The sequence below is a fragment of the Papio anubis genome, chromosome 4 (assembly GCF_008728515.1).
Source record: "Papio anubis isolate 15944 chromosome 4, Panubis1.0, whole genome shotgun sequence".
In the NCBI taxonomy this organism is placed as follows: Eukaryota; Metazoa; Chordata; class Mammalia; order Primates; family Cercopithecidae; genus Papio; species Papio anubis.
Window position 1 is genome coordinate 61858069 of NC_044979.1, and position 22108 is coordinate 61880176.

General features: G+C 35.5%; 1 protein-coding gene across 7 annotated transcripts in view; it reads right to left on the bottom strand.

The window, feature by feature from the left end:
* Positions 1–22108, bottom strand: part of PCLO (piccolo presynaptic cytomatrix protein) — a 417094-nt gene that overhangs the window by 184832 nt on the left and 210154 nt on the right. For 5 of the 7 annotated variants that reach the window (XR_004183192.1, XM_021936115.2, XM_031665279.1 and 2 more), the window contains exons 5-6: positions 15767–20846; positions 13385–15399 (exon numbers count right to left, since the gene is read on the bottom strand). Coding sequence is in view for 6 of the 7 variants with exons in the window: in XM_021936115.2 (XP_021791807.2) it covers positions 13385–15399; positions 15767–20846 (7095 nt within the window). In the remaining variant the exon portion in view is untranslated. The remainder of the gene's footprint in view (positions 1–13384; positions 15400–15766; positions 20847–22108) is intronic. The other 2 variants (XM_031665281.1, XM_031665280.1) reach the window with 2 other exon arrangements.

Sequence of the window (22108 nt, forward strand, 5' to 3'; positions counted from 1 at the left end):
GGAAAAGGATTCCCTATTTAATAAATGGTGCTGGGAAAATTGGCACAGCCACTAAGTAGAAAGCTGAAACTGGATCCTTTTCTTATATGCCCACGAAAATTAATTCAAGATGGATTAGAGACTTAAATGTAGACCTAATACCATAAAAATCCTAGAGAAAACCTAGAGTAGTACAAATTCAGGACATAGGCATGGGCAAAAGACTAATATCTAAAACACCAACAACGGCAGCAAAAGCTAAAATTGACAAATGGGATCTAATTAAACTAAGAGCTTCTGCACAGCAAAAAGAAACGCTACATCCAAATTGAACAGGCAACCTACAGAATGGGAGAAAATTTTGCAATCTACTCATCTGACAAGAGGCTAATATCCAGAACCTACAAAGAACTCAAACAAATTTACAAGAAAAAACAAACAACCCCATCAAAAGTGGGCAAAGGATATGAACAGACATTTCTCAAAGAAGACATTCATACAGCCAACAGACATATGAAAAATATACATCATCACTGTGCATCAGAGAAATGCAAATCAAAACCACAATGAGATGCCATCTCACACCAGTTTGAATAAAGCGATCATTAAAAAGTCAGGGAAACAACAGGTACTGGAGAGGGATGTGGAGAAATAGGAACACTTTTACACTGTTGGTGGGATTGTAAACTAGTTCCAGCCATTATGGAAAACAATTATAAGTGATTCCTCAGAGATCTAGAATTTAGATGTACCATATATTAGCCATGTTGCTGAGGATATACCCAAAGGATTATAAATTATGCTGCTATAAAGACACATGCACACGTATGTTTATTGCAGCACTATTATGTAAAGACTTGGAATCCCAACCCAAATGTCCATCAGTGACAGATTGGATTAAGAAATGTAACATATACACCATGGAATACTATGCAGCCATAAAAGGACGAGTTTGTCCTTTGTAGGGACATGGATGCAGCTGAAGCCCATCATTCTTAGCAAATATCCACAGAACAGAAAACCAAACACAGCATGTTCTCCTCACTTAGGTGGGAACTGAACAATAGAGATCACTTGGACTCAGGAAGGGAACATCACACACGGGGCCTATCATGGGAAGAGGGAGGGAGGATTGCGTGGGAGTTGCCACTGATGTAAATGACGAGTTTGATGGGTGCAGCAGACCAGCATGGCACAAGTATACATATGTAATAAACCTGCACGTTATGCACATATACCTAGTAGGTATAATAATAATAAATAAATTTAAAAAAAAAAAAAAGAAACTGTAGTGTTGAGATTTCACCTAGCTTTCCAATTCCACAGTATGTTGGCTTCAAAGCTTCAGAAAATTCCAGAGCATGTCTAGGAAAAAGATTATATGGTATATTACCTGCAAAGTCAAGATCTCTAGATTTATATCTATCTAGGTCCACCTGTCTTTGCTCTAAGAGAAACAGAAAATAGATATATATTTCTAACCATAAACAACAATTATTTTCAATTGATAAAACATTTTTTATATAATAGTACTTACATAAAAATACTACTACTAAGCACTCAATAAATGGTAGATATTATGATAAATGGCTAATTGTTATTATAATACACATTTCTTAATAACAAAAGCCATAATTCTCTAATAGTATCACTCAAAATTCCTTCTGATTAGAAAGTCTGTAATATTTTAGCATGCATATTATATTACCAACTGTGCTTATGAGAAGTCAATAAAAATTATGATTTTTTCATATAAGTGTTCAAAAATTCATAAACTAAATGCCTTTCCTAAAATAAGGACAATCCTTGGATTTCACCATCTAATTTAATAATGACTCATTAGAAAAAGTGTAGGTAAGACCATATATAGAGTGACCAGGAAGCAAGCACCTGGTATACTAAAAAAAAAAATTAGTATTTGCACTCAGACATACAAATTTAATCATGTCTTTGGAATTTACTTGTTCAGGATAGCCTTCAACAACTCAATGTTCTTTATTCTGAGTTTTTGACTTTAAAAAGATCAAATACCTACATTTCATTGGTTTGCTGCAAAGATAAAATGAGCTGAGTTCTTTCAAGTACCTAGTAGTTTGCTTGGATATAGGAAACACCCATAAAATACCTGTTATTATAGTTACTATTATATTAAGAATCAAATGCAGTTATGTATGTTGCTTTTCACACAGCAAAAAAGCAACAAAAAACCTCTACAACATACAGTTCACACTTTTGTTTAAAGTTAAAAAAATCTATGTCTACACAAAGATAAGTTTAATACACTTCACTACATCTTCACATGAAGCTAAAAGTGAAACGGGTAAGCTATCAATTATTACATTTATGCCAAAAGTGAAACTTCATTTCAATGAAGACAGAGCAAATTATAAATTAAGATTCTATGCCACGACTGGAGTAAGATCATAGAAACGACAGAGTTCAGAACTTCAGGAACTGATCCCTCTATTAAAGCAAAAATTAAGCTGGCAAAAACTGACAGAATTAACCTTTCTGGAACTCTGGAATCCAATCAAAAATAGAAAACAGAAGAGGGCTTAATGAAGAAAGAAGGTTCTAAAGTTCAGTAAGAAAGCATTGTGATGTTTTGGTTCATTCTCCTATAATCCTCCATTCTCTAGCTTGGATACAACATCTAAATGAAGATCCACTAGGAAATATAGAACTTGAACAACATGGTAAACAGTAGACCTCGTAGACGCATATAGAATACTCCACCAAACAGCAGAGTGCACATTCCTCTCAGGTGCACTTGGAAGAGTCTCTAGATAGACCATATGTTAGGCCACAAAACAAGTCTTGATAAATTTTAAAAAGTTGAAATCATACAAAGTGCCTTCTTTGACCACAATGGAATGAAGTTAGAAATCAATAAATTAAGGAATGAAGCTAGAAATCAATTAAGAAAAACTATAACATTCTCAAATATGTAAAAATTAAACAACAAAAAGAAAAACAATCCAATTAAAACGTGAGCAAAAAGCTTGAATAGTTACTTCACATAAGAAATATGAATGGCTAAGAAGCACCTAAAAAGATGCTCAACAACATCAGTCATTAGAAGAATGAAAATCACAATCACAATGAGATACCAATTCACATCCACTAGGATAGTTATAATAATATTTACTTTAAAAAGGAAAATAAATATTGGAAAGGATGCAGAGAAATTGCAACCCTTGTACATTGCTGGTGGGAATGTAAAATGGTTCAGCTGCTATGGCAGAGGTTGACAGTTCTTCAAAAAGTTAAATATGGAATTACTATAACACCCAGGAGTTAGTTATTCCTAGGCATATACCCTTAAAATTGTAAACAGATACACAAACAAATACTTGTATATTAACATTTATAGAACCATGATTCTCAATAGCCAATATATTCATCAGTAGATGAATGAATAAACAAACTGTGGCACATAGAATAAAATGGAATTCAACTATTTAAAGGAATAAAGTACTGATACTTGCTACAAAGTAGATGAACGTAGGAAATGTTATTTGAAGTGACAGAAGCCCATGACAAAAGGCCACATACTGTATGAATCCACTTGTATTTATCTAGAATAGGTAAATCCATACAGACAAAAACAGATTGGTAGTTGACAGAGGCTAAGCAGGGAAGGGAATGGAAAGTAATGGCTGAATGGGTATAGGATTTTATTTTGGCATGATGAAAATGTTTTGGAAGTAGATAGAGGTAGTGGTGATTGTACCACATTAAAATGTACTGAATTTGTCACTGAATTTTTCATTTTTAAATGGTTAAATTTTATGTTGTGTGAATTTCGCCTCAGTTAAAATAGCAGTCCTTTAAAAGGTATCATTACTGTCCAAATTTTGAAATATAAACAAAACTTATGCACATTTTAAAATGCTTTTACTTTTGAAACCTACATGTTTTTGTGAAAATTGTGTTGTAATGTCACATTTCATGGTAATGCCTTTTAACATCTATACTACAGTTTTTTGCATTTGGCAAACAATGTTGTGCCTCACTTTGTGTAAAATAATAAACTTTACTGTAGTGTTTTTAAAATACGTTTAATTATTTCAGTGGTAGAAAATAAAAATCCTCAAATTTCTAAATGGTATCATTTCCCGGAACTATTCAAAATCTTTGGCATAGTGCTAACTAGAATATTATAAACTGTACTTCTCATCTGAGTAATTATGATCTGATGTGCTTTTGGAAACTTTATCTAATTTTGGCAATAGTATCCCATTGCATATTTTAAATGCTCAATGCTAGGTAAATATTAAAAAGAAATCAACAGTTTTTCCCTTTTTATAATATTTACAATGTTATCCACCAGCAGGCTCTATTTCAGTCACTCTGTTATTAAAGGAGAGAATAGACTCAATTGCAAGCGATTAACCAATACCACCCAAACTTTACTTTCATGTTTCATTAATACAAAATTACTGAAGGTGTGATTAAATAATTTACCCAAAAATTTCAGTTGTGTTTTGTCCTTCTTGCTATGAGATTAAAGTAACAATAGGTATTCTCCCTTTTTAATCACATGAAGGTATCTCCACATTAGATTCCAAATCTGAGAACTTTGCTAATGGGTATTTTGAGTTACAGAACCCAACCAACAAAGTTATCTTCTACTACTTGTAGATATATATCTAAGGTCTATTTGAATGACAAAGTCAATGACAGGACATTTAAGAGTCATGGCTTTGAAAACAACATAAAGCATTATGGGCCATGCTAGACATTTAAATGCAAGAGCCATTCTCTTCCAAAGACTATGAAGACTTGGAATAAACAGTATCAGTAAGAAATACAGACATGATTAATTTGCTTTAAAGAATACATTACATTTTGACATTTCAGTGTTGTAAAGTGAAGCATTTATTAACTACAAGGGTATAATATTTAAAGCACATGTCTTAGAAGCAAGACACTATGTTTCTAAGTTTTTACATGTTTGTTAGAAAGGCACATTGCTATACATGTATTTTTTAACTGGTTTGTTGCTTCATTCAACATTATATTTCCTTGGTTATTTTTCTAGCAGAAAAGAAAACGCTTAAAGGTACAGATGACCTCCTTTTTCTCTTCCTTTTAGTCTCCCAATGGCAAGTTATTACTAAAATTTTAAACCACTTTTTTTGTAGTCCCTATTTCAAAAAATTATTGGGGCACCTTTTGCCCACATGCTCTTAGCTAGGTTAAAGGAAAGCCTGGTGAACAGTGAGCATAAGGAGAAACAATGAAGAAATGTAAAAACATTGACTTAAAGACTATTACTAAAACATGATAATATAAGGATGAAAATAACAGATCAGATCAATAGAAAATGAATATAGATAGCTCTGATTTTCTTATGTTATACCATTTAACTTTTATATGGTGCTGTTCGACTAAGATACTAACTGTTATGTACGACTACCTAATGTTGTTTCCTTCTTCAAAGGGCAAAATCATTTACATTTCTAATATGCTACAATGATAAATTTATTCCTTTATCAGAAAATGTGTTAAATAACTTAAGTGGGCAGTCTGAAGTAGAATAATAGGTTAACAATAATTTCCAAGAATTAACATGAAAACTTCTCTTAAAACATAAATGTAAATTAAAAATAGTAAAATGCATATTCCCCTTTTTCTTTTCAGCAGTCATTCCTTTGTACTCTGGATGCTTAATGTTGCAGTACTGTTTGCCAGTGAAACATTCCATTCTTACAGCAAATCATTGGCCCATAAAGAGAGACTGTAGTGATTCTAATGTTTCTATAAAATATTTACTTATTGGTACTCTCATCAGAAAAAAATTAACTTTATTTTAAATGCTGCAAAATGTAAATCTCTATTTTACATTTCTGGACATGGGGTATTAGAATTATGATGTTATATGATGTATTTTTTTTTTCTCTGTGAACATGTATTTATTTCTCTTGGGCAACTACCTAGGTATGGAAGCATCAGATCATTACCAATTTGAAGAATGATTACATAATTACCTATCAAAAGCCATGGTAAACATGACAGTTTTAATAGTGACACAAAGCCTTCACTAAATTATGTTGAGGTAAATATATTTTATGTTTACAATCTTGAAATCCCTAAGCTCAAAATTACAGTAATCTCTATTATGTTTTGTTTCTTGTTCATTGATTATCACTTAGCCTAGAACACAACCTTGGAATATGAAATTAAAATAGTTCAGGGATGTGTGTGTGTGGAAATATATATACATTTTTGTCACTGGAAATATATATATATATTTATTTTTTCCACTGGAAATACATATAGATATATTTTCCACTGGAATTATATATTATACATAAAATATATATTAATTATATATAAATATGTAAATATAAATATATTTTTTATGAAGAAGAAATATTCATTCTTCATAAACCTAAACCATATGAAATAGCTCCCTTAAAATTAAGTAACAAAGATTTTTTGAAAGTGCCTGAACATGGCCCTTATTTCGTATAAACTGCAGAAACATTTAGTTCTTTAGAAGACAATACTATTCACTTTTGATTAAAAGATGGTAAATTAAATTAAATCAATGACAAGAAATATTTTATTCAGTCCTCTAGAATTTAAAGCCTATGGACTTATATTAAAATGAAAACATTTTTACTAAATGTCATTTTAAGAGGTTAACTTTTCCTTTCAGTTCTCAGTTCTACACATCCAGTGCCATGAGAATGGATGTATAAATGAATGGCCGATTAGATAATTTTCCAAATGGATAATCAATGAAATCCAAGCATGCTGGTTGGTGTGCAGTTGAGAGAGCATTTATAGGCTCGATTCCTGCCACAAGTGAACTGATTGAAATCACCAGTAGAGGTTTTTCTAAATACAATACCATTATTGTTTTTATTAGAATGATTTCTATCATTTTAATATGTGTCACACTGAATACATTTATGCACATTTATTCATGTCAAAAGGAAAAATTAATGTTGTGGTGTTGATTCCTTGAAAAAGTATTTTGAAACTCTTTACAATGAACATTAATTGGTACTTTAAACAATGGTTTCAGCTTACAGTTTAAGGAAGCTAATGACTAAAACATACTAGTAGCCCCTATCCCTGGAGACAGTTCTTTGATTAGGACTGAATTTTGTCAGAAAAAACAATGGAGACTTGCCTTGCTCCTGTCATGTTAAAAAAAAATGATAATTTAATTGTACATTTAAAAATATAACTAAGAGAGTATAATTGGATGGTTTGTAACACAAAAGACAAATCCTTGAGGAAATGGATATCCCATTTATCCTGATGTGATTATTACACATTGTATGCTTGTATCAAAATATCCCATATACCCCATAAATATATACACCATGTACCCACAAAAATCTAAAAAATATTAAAAAAAATCTAATGGATCAGAAATTTAGATTTGATCCAATCTAGTAGTTTATTCATGTAGTTAAAATGATTTATTAGAGAGCTAAAACAATATTTGTATTTTTTCTCACATTTATATTTAATCATTTGATTGGAAAGAAAGGAAGAGGGAATGGCAAGGATAATCATCTTTAGCTTCAAATCTATTTTTAATGAACTTTTACTCCCTCATGAGAGTTATTTATCATTCTTCACAGGCTAAGCTCTTATTTGCCATTTTATAAAATTAGAAGTACTCCTTTTTTAGCCAAAAACATACTGAGACATCAGTTCTATAATCTGCATTAATGATTTCTTATATTGCTTTCAATCATTAAGGGTTTTTTTAATACTTTAATTTGAATTCTTTGTAACTTGTTCTTTAGGTGAAATTAAAATAGAAGAAAATCCCTTTGTTGTTTAAAGCTTCAGGCTAAAGAACTTCAGTTTATTTAGCCAGTTCATCTAAGACTCACCTTACCTTCTTTATGTAATTTTAAAATATACAATTAAGTTGTTACTGTCTATAGTCACCTACTATGTACCCATAACATTTTTTAAAAATAACTTAAAACATTTAGAAAAAGACCCACCTTACCATACCACACTTGTTCAAGTTCTCTCCTAATTAAAACTCTACATATAATTCACAATACATAATAGTACCAGGAGAAAAAAAGCTGTTAATAGTGGGGTCTTGTTTAGTGCAAATAAAATTGGTGTTGAATAGGTACAGGTGTGCAAAGGACATTGCTCTGGGCTTCACATGCCTCATCTTTAAAATATGAAATAAAAGAAACATAATGCCTACAGAAAACAATTGATTTGGATCACAACCAAGCAACTGCATGTGAAAATATTTTATTATTTACATGAGACTATAAAAGTAATGTTTTAATGTATATATGTATATGCGTATATGCCTATCAATAAGGTATAATATTAAATATGTTAAAGTGTCAAACAAGTATTAGAATTGTGATGTCACATATCTTATATTTCAAAATATACCCCACACTTTTCCAAATTTTTATATTATAATCCTTTTAGTTGCTTATTCATTTTTCCCAGTAAGACTTAATGTAGCATAATATAGAATCCTAAATAATTAGTAATATGTAGAAATATAAACAGATATACAAAAGTGTGGCCGGGCACAGTGGCTCATGCCTGTAATCCCAACATTCTGGGAGGCCAAGGCTGAAGGATCACTTGAGGTCAGGTGTTCAAGACTAGCCTGGCCAACATGGTGAAACTCCATCTCTGCTAAAAATACAAAAATTAACTGGGCATCACAGCGGGTGCTTGTATTCCCAGCTATTCGGGGGGCTGAGGCAAGAGAATCATTTGAACCCGGGAGGCGGAGGTTGCAATCAGCTGAGATCACATCATTGCTTGAGTCAATTATAAAGTACACAATGTTCGAAATAGAAAGGGTAGTGAACTGTTAAGAAACAAATATGCTGAAATACATAGGAAACTAATTACTGTTAAATAGTGCTCTGGTTTTAAACTGTTTCAGTAATACTCAATGCTCTATTAAGTTGGAATCCTCCCATGTTAAACTGGCATTTCATAATATTTAGTTTTACGCTTCTGACAGAAGTCTTTTAATGAACAATAAGAATATAATTTGTTTCTCAGAATCGTGTTAATTTGCCTATTTTGAAATTTGGATTCTGGAAAGGATAACACAAATGATTTGATTTTTTTCTGAAAATCTTTTCCTTCTAAGTTTTCTTTCGAAAACTCTATCTATCCTTAGATATTTATTATAGTGAATAGCAATGTTAACTACTGAATACTAAATTGCTGAGATCAACTTAAAAGCTTTCTGGTTTTGACTCACTGACATTTGTATACCTGTGTACATTTGTTTTAATTGATTTTTTAAATAATATCTTTCCAATCACTAATGACTATAAATTATTTTACTGCCATTTATTTTTAAAAGTACTTCAAAATAATACTTTGTATTTTAATTTTAAAACAGTTGGATGTTAAAATGCAATATTTTAATCAAGAAGAAATATAATGAGAAAAACATTAGTAATGAAGAAGGTAAGAGCTATAGAAAGATGAGGCTTCTATTATTTACAAAGCTAATCTTTAATATATGATTTTTTTTTCTGACATACATAAATACCACCATTATAAAACAGTTTTAAAGTTAGTTTTAATAGACTGTTTTCTTATATTGCTTGTCAAAGATAATAATGAAAAATAACCTCTAATAAATATTATTATTATTCAAATCACATTTGGCCACCAGAGCCATTATTTCTTAAATCATTATACTCTGGAAGAATTGACAGAAATACAATCTCTCAATTTAGGTTATGGAAATTACTTTCAGAAATAGACATTAAAGGATTCCAAAAATTTTAAAAATAGCTATCAAAACAGCAATCAGCGAAGCAAAGCATATTCTTGTAAAAATCAGCTCATGAATGCCATCTGCTTTGCAATAGGATACTGGCTTAAACACTAGAACAAAAAGATTTTAATAAGAAGTTTGCCTATTACTAAAAACTTTCTAAAATTATTAAACAAGTCTAAGGGGACGAAATAGCTTCAATGATTAATAGCCTATGTACTTTTAAGGCCACATAGAGGTGATAACATTTTAATTGTAGCTATTTTTTTAGCACAAAAAGTAGTGTGTCCTATCATTGCCAAAATGTGATATTTCTGAAATATACAAACTATTTTTTTGATAGAAAAATCACTAAGAAAAATGTTATACTTTAAGAGAGATAAATCTTGAAAATTTATTTCAAGATTAGGTAACTTCTAGCTCTAAAAAATTCTTTGAATTTACATTGCTATGCAATAGATAATGTCACTTTTCTCCCTGACTTTGTAGACAGCATGCTACAGTAACCTTCTGATTGAAGTTATTGATCATCTGGGTTAGGATGTGAATCAGTCTCATTGTGCAGAAGAAAGAGAAAGGGTATAAGGAAGGCATTTTGGAGCTCTGGTTTATGGAATCCTCATAAACATGGTGCTAGAGATAATCCACAGATACATGCAAAAATACTAGATGGAAATAAATGGAGAAAGTATAGTGTGGTCCATGTACAAAATGGAAGAAAAACAAACAGGAAACAGAAGTAAAAATTGTAACGCTGGGCCAGGTGCGGTGGCTCACGCCTGTAATGCCACCACTCTGAACAGAAATCTGTATGTAGGAGTGAGCATACATATATCTGGGGAGAGAAAGGCACAGACATGTGCCCTGGGTGGGGGTGAGGTTGGCACATCCAACGAACAGCACGGCCTATGGTCGGAGCAGAGTGAGGAGGGGAAAAAGTTTGGACAGTGATCAATAAGGTCATGAAACAAGCAGAGATCACATCACATGTGGCCTTGTTAAGAAATTTCTAGTGTATTTTGAATTTGATGAGCTCTTAATAGAGTTTAAACTGTGCTGCAAGTAACATAATCTGATGTACATTTTAAAAAATCACTCTAGGTGCTGTTTAGAGAATTGATGGTAGTAAAGGCAAGTGTAGAAGGAGTCCAAGGGCTGTGCACATTCTAAATGAAAGATGATGGTGGCTCTGGTCTATGATCCTCATAGCCACAGGAAATAAATCCAAACTTTGTAAGGCAGCAGATTAGATCTCCAGTGACCTGGCCCTCACTCGACTTTCTGGTTGTATTTACAGTAAACCCTTTTCTCCTCCTCTTTGCTTTATGTCTGTTCATCAATCTGAAACTTTGTCCATTTATTCCCTCTAGTTCCAATCACCTCCATTTTTCTCTTCATGGTCCAGCAGAGGTCTCAATCTTCATGACTCAGACCTCTTCTTTGCAACCTCTCCTGACACTTTCAGGAGGAGGACAGATTGATTCAGAATCTGATAGAGTATAAAACTTATCTTTTAACCTGTATTATATGTGTCACAGTGTTGTTTCAGTGCCTACTGAGTGGTGTAAGTTTTTTCAATCTTACTGGTCTGTGAAAATTAACAACCTGTAAACTACTGAGCTAGCCTTCTTAAATTCACATTACTACAAATATCCCTAAGAAAATTATTTTTTTCAGTATAGTTAATACTTAGTAATTCACACTTATAATTAAGAAATTTATTTACTTTAAAATAGGCTCAAAGTATGTCTAGACATTTGCCTAGAAATTATAAAATTCACATCTTAGACTCATAGTCTCTAGAGTGTTAAAAACACTGCCTGTGTATAAAATGATCTACCTGTGCATGTAATAAGACAATACCTTTGAATTTGTACTATTCCATATTAAAGTATGGATTTAACTTGACCAACTGGAAAAAGAACCACTGAATTGTGCTTTGAGGCTCAAAACACCTAGGGTTTTTCAGATTCTGGGTATTATTTGCTAATTCTACTCAACTTCCTTTATGATTAGCTTATCAATATTGTTGACACAATCAGTAATACAACCTTTACAACCCATTGTATCAATTTCCAAATGGATACATTTCCAAATCCAAAGTGCATACTTTGTGAGGAAAAAAATATTGATAACTTGAGACTCTTTGTTAGCTGAGTTCATCTGAATTAAGGGTACAGGGATACATATTATGTAAATAGTAAATATTCCACCTGGAAAGCCTGTTCTTTCTAGTAATGGAAGTCTTCACTATTGCTTTGAAAATACTGCCAAAAATCATATTTCAAAGTTGTTCATATAACTCTTTAAGTGAATTTCTAGAACAAACTTATAAAAAAAAAACCCTATATATTATAACTAACTTAAAAATCACTTTTCAACAATATTAATAGATTAAATTCTGGAAACAACACTACGCATGAAATAATTCTCCGTATACTGGATGAAATCTCAATATACCAGAGGTTTCCTGATTGTATAGTTATTACCTCTCCCCTTGACGTGAAAACAGCTTTACTTTTAGCTTATGTAAATATGTAATAATACAATTCTACTAGAAAACTAGAAAACAAACATAAATTTATAATTTACTATTATGACCATTGATGGCTATATACCTACAAGTAGACTTACAGTCATATATCATGACATATTTTTCAGCCCACAGCCAGTGTTTAACACATATGGGTCAGTGGAAATGTAACACTGTCTCAGAAAAACCTACTTAGAAGCTTCAGGGTTCAAAACCTAGAGCTCAGTAATCATGCATTAGGGGAACTTCTAATTTGAACAGAAGTCTTGTTCTAAATTGAGCTATTACATCTGTCAATCACTTTCTGGATAGTTATGTATATTAGATTTTCTTAAGTAGGAAATATCTGGTTTATATCTGATTATCAACATTTCTTATTCTCTGTTATACAGATCTTCACAGATACATCTGTATATGTTCTTTTCCCCTTGAAGTATACCTATATATTTGAAAATAATTATATTATCCAAAGAAACATGAAAAATTATTTTCGCTTCTGTGAGCACTAGGACTAAGGTTTACCTGAGTTTAGATTAATAAAGCTGCCAGAAATATAATAAGCATGGATGAACTATGATGATTATATTACACTTTTATCTGTCTGCCTCAGAAATGTTCTCTTTTGACCAGTAAGTGTTGCAAGCCTTTTAATGAAAACATTCTGGCTGGAGGAAGAGGATACTGACAAGATGATCTCTCCCACTAAATATCCATGGTCTAAATTTATAGTCACCTTTTGCATTATCTGTTTAATGTTTCCTATAATGCCTGAAAATGAATATTATGTTTACTGAAATCACAGTTACGTTGACATTTGGGAGATTTTGATATAAGAATAAGACTTTCGATTTCATTGTCTTAAAATAATAAAATCATTTTCTTCACATAATGTTTTCTTTCTTTGGTATTTTTAAGGAATGTATGGTTTTCTACACACACACACGCACACACACACATACATAGTGTAAATTTCTAAGGCAATAATCTTCACTCTAATCTAGTATTAGGTTTCTAAGGTACCAGGAGTCTGACTACCTCCTAAAAGTCTGAAAACACATGATTAACAACTCATCCATTGCCTTCCAACTGAAAAGAATCACTCTTACCGTATAGCCCTCGGTATACTGAAAAGGAGCCCTGGAACTTTCGTCTGCTGTTGGACTCAGAGGCTTGGGGTCAGACATAGAACGCTGCATCATCTTGGCTGCCTTAGGACTTGCTGGGGGAACTTTAGCCATATCTGGATGCAGTACTTTCTGTGGACTTATATCATCAGGGAGGGGTTTTTCATAAGGTACAAAGGCTGATTCTAAGGCTTTGCCTGGTGAAAGTGGTGAGATGGGTGAATAAAGGACTTTGGGGGATTTGGGTGGGGAAGGAGCCAGCTGTACTGTGGAATCTGCCCGGAGGTGAGATGAATAACCAATCTCTAAAGGTGTTGGGCGTTTCTTGTCTTTGGGTGGAGATGTGGCACTCAGGTATTGAGGACTTTGTGTGTCTGAATCTGCTTCTGTTTGACATCCTAAACTGCCCCCTTTGTAAGTCTTTTCAGGTGCTGAAATGTGTTTAATTATTTCTACCTTGGCATCCACTCGTGCCCGTATGGAGGGTGTTCTTATGGTTCCAACTGGTTCAGTTTGCACAGATATCTCTGCTACCGTTTGAACTGCTATGCTGGAGACTTTGGAAAGGGGTTTGGTCTTGTCAGCCTCTGTCATGCTGTCACCATATTTCCCTACACGAGCTTTCCTCCTTGATCTAGTAGGCACATCCCACTCATCCTGATCTTCATCATCAGTTTGGACGCTTGTATCCACACTCTTTTTAGTTCTCCTTCTCCTACTCACATAGCTCCGATCTGTGGCATCTTCGTCATCCGTTTGTACACCACTGTCCACTATCTTTTTAAAACTTCGGGGATCATCTGCCATATTTTCTCCCATTTCATCATACTGTCCTCGGACTTTAGCTCCAGAACTTCTCTTTTTGGGCTGTTTTTCCTCTTTTACAACAACATCTGTTAGAGGTATTTCTGAAACAGTGCTCAGGATACCAGGTGGGGCAATGTACTGAGTAACACCATCAGACTGAACGGTGTACCATCCTTGGCTTTGTGGTATTTCAATTGCCACAACAGCTGAAGCTGTAGTGGTTGCATCTTCAGTTGCCCAAAATTGACTGCCTTCTGGGGCAGCATACTGACCTTCCAAAATTGCCTGCTCTGTAGTGGTTTGTGGAGAAGCAGTTCCAGAAGGGTCATAGTTATACTGGTAGATCTGCCGAATCTTTTGCTCCTCCAGCTGCTGGTGAAGCTGTTGTTGCAGCTGTTGGATCTGCTCAAGCTGTAACTGTTGCTGAGCTAACGTCTCCTGCCTCATCATGAACTGGGCTTGCCGCTCTTCTTCTTGCTGATAGAGAAGGTGTTGCTTCATAGACTGCAGCTCCTCCAACTTTTTCTGAACCATGATCTTTTCTTGTTCTCGGAATCTTTGAATTTCCTGACGTTCCCACTCCAATTCCTCAGCAAAGCGCTGTTGCTTAATTTTCTCCAGCTCCAGGAGCTCACGCTCCAAGTCTAGCTGCTGCTGTTGTTTATCTTCTTCAGGGACAATCAAAAGAGCACTTTCATCTCCCACCACTTCAGGAAACACTTCAGATGCTGTGGTTAAAGTGGGAACAGAGTCTATTGTCTCAGCAGTAAGAGACTCCATAGTAATAGTTTGCAAGCTGGCACTGATATCAATACCAGTTACTGCAATGTCCGTTTCAGATGCACCTGTTGTTATAAAATACGATCTAGGCATTGGCTGGCTATGGTGCAGGGCAGGTAATGAAGTCACTGCATCAGTTGTATGAATACCAGACAAATCCCTCACTGTGGTGCTGAAAATGGAGCCGGGTTGTGTGGTGATAGCAAAAGTAGAGGGTGTCGGAGTTGCTACTGAAGAATAGACAACACCATTAGATGACCTCAAAACACTCCCCACACAATACTGGGGTCCTGGCGGTGGTGTCATTCTTGCTGTGGAATACTGTGGGGTACTAATCCCAACTCCTGAAATGACTTGTCGTGTTTCTGGATATGGACCTGCAGTCTTGCTTGAATAATCCATTACCTCACCTGAAATACAGGGCAGAGTTATAGTCCAGTTCCCAGAATGAATGCTGCTTTTTGAGTTTGAAAACCCTCTCATCTTGATGAACATAATGAATGAGACTGCATGCAAATCCACAGGTTAACCTAATTAGATGCGGAATGAAAGCAATGTTGAACATGCAGGCACATGCAGGTGATTTTGAGCAGAACAAAATTTTTTTTAACATGAAGGAACAAAAGCGCACATGTACTCCAAAATATGCTGCTAAAACATCCAAAGAAAGAGAAAAAGTAACAAAACTGGAAAAGGAACCACATTTTCATCCTGAAATGAGATGAGGAATACCATAATTATATTTCAAGGAAAGGTCTGCTGCCACATCATACTGACCTGTAGTAACTCTCCCTGAAGTCAGATCTACCGCTGTGTCAGTTCCTTCAGAATAATCAAAAGCATTCTTACTTTTATAGAAAAAATGTCCAGCTTCTGCTAAATTTGTGTCAGACATGGAAGGCTTCATTCCCCCAATCCCTCTATAACCATATGGCCCTGATCGATCATACTGATAGTGGTCATCCCTATAACCAAAACGATCCTCAGGAAGAGTAGTTGCAGGCTGCTGTGCTGTGCAGCTCCTTCCAAACGGTAATTTATAAACCACATCACAGCACACAGCTCTTCTCCCTGCTGTTAAGTCAACGGGTTTTTCATCATCTTCTATTATTTTGGTCATCACACTTGAAGTAGACTCATCCATTGTTACGACTGTTCTATGAGACTTGGTTGTACTGAGATCCACTACTTCCCCATCAGGGATCCCCTGGGATATGGTGCTATCAGTCCATCCATTTGTGACACCAACAGGAGGCGCAGTGACAGGTTTTGTAACAGCCAATGTCATTGCATGTGCTGGAGTACCTAGAGATAAGTTTATCGGCGCTTCTTCCCTAGCTATAGGAAAGACTTGGTCACTTGGTATCCTGTATGGGGGCTCAGCATGCTTTGATGTTGTAAGCTGGAGTGGTGTTGTCATTGCACGTTCTACACCCACTAGGCTTTCTGTGCCTGTAGTGTAACTTGCACTAGCTGTGCATGTGACAAAGGTCACTGTCTCAGTGGGCAGAGATACAGGAGTCACTATTGATGATGTTACACTAAGATTTATAATAGAGGGTTGGACAGTACTAATTTGTTTCCCATAAACTTCATTTGTTGTGATCTGCCTTTTCACATCCATTGTAGAAGCAGAAAGATCAATACATTTATCAGTTGTTTCAACTTCTACCTTTGGTACTGTACGCAAATCAATTACATCACCAACAAGTTGCAATTTTCCATCTTCTTTATACTGAGGCTTCTCTAAATGTAGGTTATCTAGAGCAAGAGGCTCTGGAGGAATTGTTATGGAAATGCTGCTGAGACCAATACTAGGAGCTGTACTTCCGGTTGCTGAAACCTCAGTCTTGGAAACTTCAGTAGTGACAAACTGTGTAACTGACATGGGAGTTGCTTGAAATGAAGAGGGTGCTGTGACAGGGGTAGGAGAAAATGTCTGTAAAGCTCCAGAGATATAGAAGGTCTGTTCTGATGAACTTGGAACTTCTACAGCTGTCATAGGAGGAATTACAGAAAACACAGGTTCAACAGAAACCAGATCTTTGGAGGGTGATCCCAAGGGCCAACTGGTAATTGCTTGACTAGCAGAAGCATCTGTTGGAGTCCCAGGTTCAGATGGCAATGTAATAACTACATAAGTTTCCGTGAGGGATTTGGAAAATCTTGGTGAGGACTTGTTGGAGTGTGGAGAAAGTGGGGAGGTAGGGGAAGGCAATTTATAATCTGCTGAAGTCACTAAATTTAAGGTCATACTTGAAGTTAAAGATAGGCCTGTTGGTTTGGGGTGTATATCTGTTGGTTTTTGTGTAGTTGCTGGAATCTGAGGAATCACTGGTTTGGGGGCGATTGGAGGTTTGCTTGGCTCAGGCCTGTGGGTAAATACAAGTCCAGATGGAATTGAAGATGGCTTAGGAGGAACAGGAGGAGGTGCGGTGGTACATATTCTTGTAACAGGTAATCCACTACTTCTCAGAACAGCTGTGGTCTCTACAGTAGTAACAGCATCAAACAGAGGTGTAGCTGTAGTCACTGGAGCTGTAACTGTTAACTTTTTTTTAGGAAGAATAGTTGGTTTAGGTGAAGTTGGTGGAGGAAGTGGTGGGGGAGGAGGTGGTGGTGGTGGAGGAGGAGGAGGAGGGGGAGGGGGAGGAGGGGGAGGAGGTTGAGCTGATATGTCCAAAGAAGAACTTCTAAAGAATGGGCGAGGTTTAGTTGGAAGAGAGGAAACAGAAGGACTGCCAGATGGTAACTGAGACACAGGTTTTTCCTGACCAAAGGTCTCTCCAGATGTAAAGTACGTAGTTGAAAGCTGCTCTTTCATTGGAAGGGTTATTACAGAAGAAGGTGGGTGATCAAACACAGTTTCAGAGAAGCTACTTTTTGTTAGTTCGGCCTCCAACTCCTTTTTATCTCTGTAAGCTTCCAAAACTTCCAGAATGATTCCATTCCCAGTTTCCTTCTTGGCTTTCTTCACCGGGTCCTTTTCAGCTATAGATAAGTCAGTAGAAATAGTGTCAGCAACTGGCCCTTCAGGTTTAGGTGCTACAGATTCTATGATGGAAGATGCCATATCGGATAAGGAAATAATATGATCAGCACTAGCTCTACCATCTGATATGGTAGTCCGATCTAAAGATACACTTATTTCTTCCGGGTAGTCTATAATGCTGCCTGGAAAATAAGTTGATGAAGAAATTTCCTCAGAATCCTCAAATTTAGTTATCATGTCCACTGGTTCTGTATAAACTGTGGTTATGCTATCCAGGGTAGTAATGGGTGAAGAGCTATCTGTGGTACAGACTGAGGAAACAGATGATGTGAGAGAAGGTGTGTCAGAGGGTGGGACAGATGTAGCACTTTCTGAAGGCTCCGAGTAGGTCAAAATCAGCGATTCATGGGCAATTATCTCTTGAATTTCTCTTGTATAATCGGTTACATATTCATCCTCAATTTCTTCTGTTGAAAAATGTTGGGTTATTTTAACATCTGGGATAGACAGTGTTGCACTGCTGGTCGAATCTGTAAGAGATGCTCCTGAGAGAACACTTGATGTCAAAGATGCATCAGGCATTCTGTCAAAGTCCATGGTGGACTCTGTCATATCCTCACCGATGGGGGCCTGGGTTGGGCTAGATCCAGGTGTTAACTGCATCTGTTGCCTCTTCATAAGTTCCTCATAGGCAGCATCAGCATCTAGTAGTTTCTTTTCTTCTCCTGTAGAAGTTACCATAGTACCCAGGTCCACTATCTCATGGCTTTCTGGGATGATAAAAGAGCTTGAAACAATATCTTCCTGAGGCACAACAGAATGTAAGCTTTCTAACTCATAAAACTCTTTCTGGAGGTCTGTAATTTTCTGCATAGGATCTTCATAAATTTGTTCTGAAAGTCTTATCTTTTGCTCTCTTCCTCTCTGCTGCATAAATCCATTTTCTTCTTCTTGCCTTGTTAGCAGGCTGCCATCTACAGATCCATTGTACGTGTCTTCTACTAAAGATTCATAAATATAATCCTCTATTAGCATTCCACCATACAAAGGCTCTTTTTCAAACACTTCATCTCGTTCATTTGCAGCTGGAAAAGCTTTGTATTTGTGTGTTTTATGCATCATTTCTTCATACATCTCCTCAGCACTTTTTAACGCCTTTTGGCTACCTTCTTTCTGCATAATAGATTGCTCATCTGTTGGTGAGTATAATGACACAGCTGTGGGCAATTTATAAACTTTTTGTACTTCTATTATTTTTTCCGGGCTTATTTCAAAACCTTCTGGGTCTGATTCTATGCTAGGTGAATATTCAGAACAAGAAGATCTATGGAGCTCCTCCATTTCTGCAGCCTGACGTAACTCTTCTGTTGGAGATGCATCTTCAATGGGAGAGAGATTACTAGGTGGTGTCTTTGGCCTTTCCCTTCTTCTCTGAGCTCGAAGTTCATCTTTGTCTTTCTTTGATTTTTTACTAGAACTCTTTCTTTGTTGCTGTTCTATTTCCCTCTGCTTTTCTTGCTCCTTTAATAATTCTTCTTCCTCTCTCAATTCTTCTTCCTCTGAAGAATCTTCAATAGTAGGCAAAAGAGGGCCATGTGATCTGTGCCGAGCTTTGCGTTGCTGTTTGCTCTCTCCTTTTTTGTGACTCGGGCTACTGTCACTGTCCTCATCAAGTGATGATACTGATGTAGGGGATGTACCAGGAGTGAAGCTGGAAGCATGCAGACTCGAAGACCCCTCTCCCCTTGACCTATCTTCAGGTGAGTCTGTCAGGCTTTCCATTTCTAATTCTGGCTCTTCCTCAAAATACAAACTTGTTTTTTTCTGTGATGACTCTGCAGAATATTTATCTGTTATTGTACTGTTGAGCTCAATTGTTTTAAATCGGCGTAGCCCTCCTCCTCCAGAAACTACAAGTTCTTCACTTTCCTGACTTTTAGTTTCTCTGTATTTAAGTTCAGGACTTTCATCAAATGCTTCATCGTCTTCATCATGCCATGAGTGACGTCTTCCTACATCATCATCAATGCTTGTGCTACTTTTTCGAGTCAGTCGTCTGTGTTTCCCTGCTGTTATTTTGCCTTTTCCCTTGGTTTCTTCCTTCTTCTGGCTCTCAGTACTACTACTAATCTCTTTGAGCTGGTTCCTGATGAACTCATCATCTTCAGAACCTGAAGCATCTTCATCAGCACTCATTTCTATGATTTGTTTTCGAATGAAGTCCTCCTCTTCCCCTGATCCTTGGCTGTCTTCCTGTTTATACTCATCACTGCTTGATGAGCCAACACTAGTTCTTCGTTTTCTTTGTGGAACAGGTGAGTTTTCACTTTCACTACTCTCTTCAACTGAATCATAATGCTCTCTTCTAGTAGTTAGGTCATCAAAAAATGCAGACTTTTCTTTATGGTCCTTGCTGGAAGGAATATCTTGCTGGGTATCTTTTTTAAAAGTGTCTTTCCTTTCTTCTTGACTTTCTTTGATCCCCTCTTCTGAAATAGTAATTTCCAAGGTTTCAGACACACTCTGAGTTTTCTGTTGGTCTTTAGGCTGCTCAGGAGAAACTTCATGGGGTTGTGTTTTCTTTTCTGACTTTTCATCAACAAGTGTACTTGCTTGAGCTTCCAAAATAGATAGGACTGTACTTTCTAATTTAGCCAAATCTGAGGGGCTGGAAGGGCTGCTTTCTTGTGAAAAAGAGTCCTTTTTGAGTCCCTTGAGAATATCCTTTTCATCAGTTGGAATAAGACTTGGAATTTCACCAAGTGAGCTTGATATTCCATCAGAAGAATATCCCGTGTCGCTCAGACCTTGGGGGCTTTTAGGCTGCTGAGAACTTGAGGTGTCTGATTTGTCATCTTCCTTTTCCTAAGCAGGGAGATAAAGATACAGGAAAACTTAACATGGTTAAACTAAAAACATGGCCTCTCCATTACTATCAAATAACTATTAGGAACTGAAAAATAATTTTGGAAAATATTTTCAACCATATGTTAGTATTTTTTCAAAGTTTGAGAAAAATATTGTTGATATGTGTTGATAAGGTTAGTTTCCATTTAAACTAAATTTCACTAAATGTCAATTCTCAATGACATTTGATCTTCTTTCATAAATACCCTTTCACATTTCAATGTCATTTTCCATCAAAAATATGATTATTTTTCTCAATAAATTTGCTTTAAGATAAAGTTTATAAATTGTGATGAAGATGTTTAAAGATAAATTTTCTATTAACATAATTTACTTTTGGATTATAAGGTCAGGAAAAGTTCAAGAAAGTATCAGACAATGGGCTTTGTGCCTGGCTGCAAGTTGTAAGGGATGTTGGAGAATTCACTAAACCAAAAAAAGCAAGTAACATGCCATAATAACATATGTGCCATGTACCACAAATACATGGTTATCGTTCTTGTCAAATGATTCAAGCAAGGCATTGCTTTTAAAAGACATTTTGAAAGTTATGAACCACTATATATACTTGATATTATTAATATCATTACTCTATATCACTTGGAATGAATGTTTATAAATTATGTACTTTGAAAAAGTTATGCAATAATTGGTCTGACTTATCAGTTCAGCTAAAGAGAAATATCCAGCTGTAATTTTTTGTAGAGTTGTTAATCACATGTATCTTCAGCATCCCATCTCAAAGGTGTTTCACTAATGTCACTTACAAATACCTTTTGATTTTGAAATCTTGTTTTATCTTGAAAAGCAGCTTCCTTAAAAAATAAATAGCTTTTGTGAGCAGGAGCATGGGCTTTCCAGAGATCTGGGACCCTTAGCGACACACCACAACCCTGAACTTGTTGCCTTTTTTGGGCTATGATGATGCCATGACAACAATTTAGGTTCAAGAATCAGAGAGGCCTTAAATAAAAATTAAACATAGAGACTTGTTTCATGAAGACTTTTTTGCTAAGTAAAAAATATATGAGTAAAATAAAACTGATTCAGTTAGTTGTCCTATTTAAAGGAGGACACAATAGTCTTACAGCCTACAGAAAGGAGGGGTTAGGGGAACAGCTGCCTAAGAGCATGCTACAGCTCACTGTAGCCTATGAGGCCACCTTAATTCCACTACATCCGTATCTTGAACTGTTTCAATATTATCAGTGTGTGAGTTG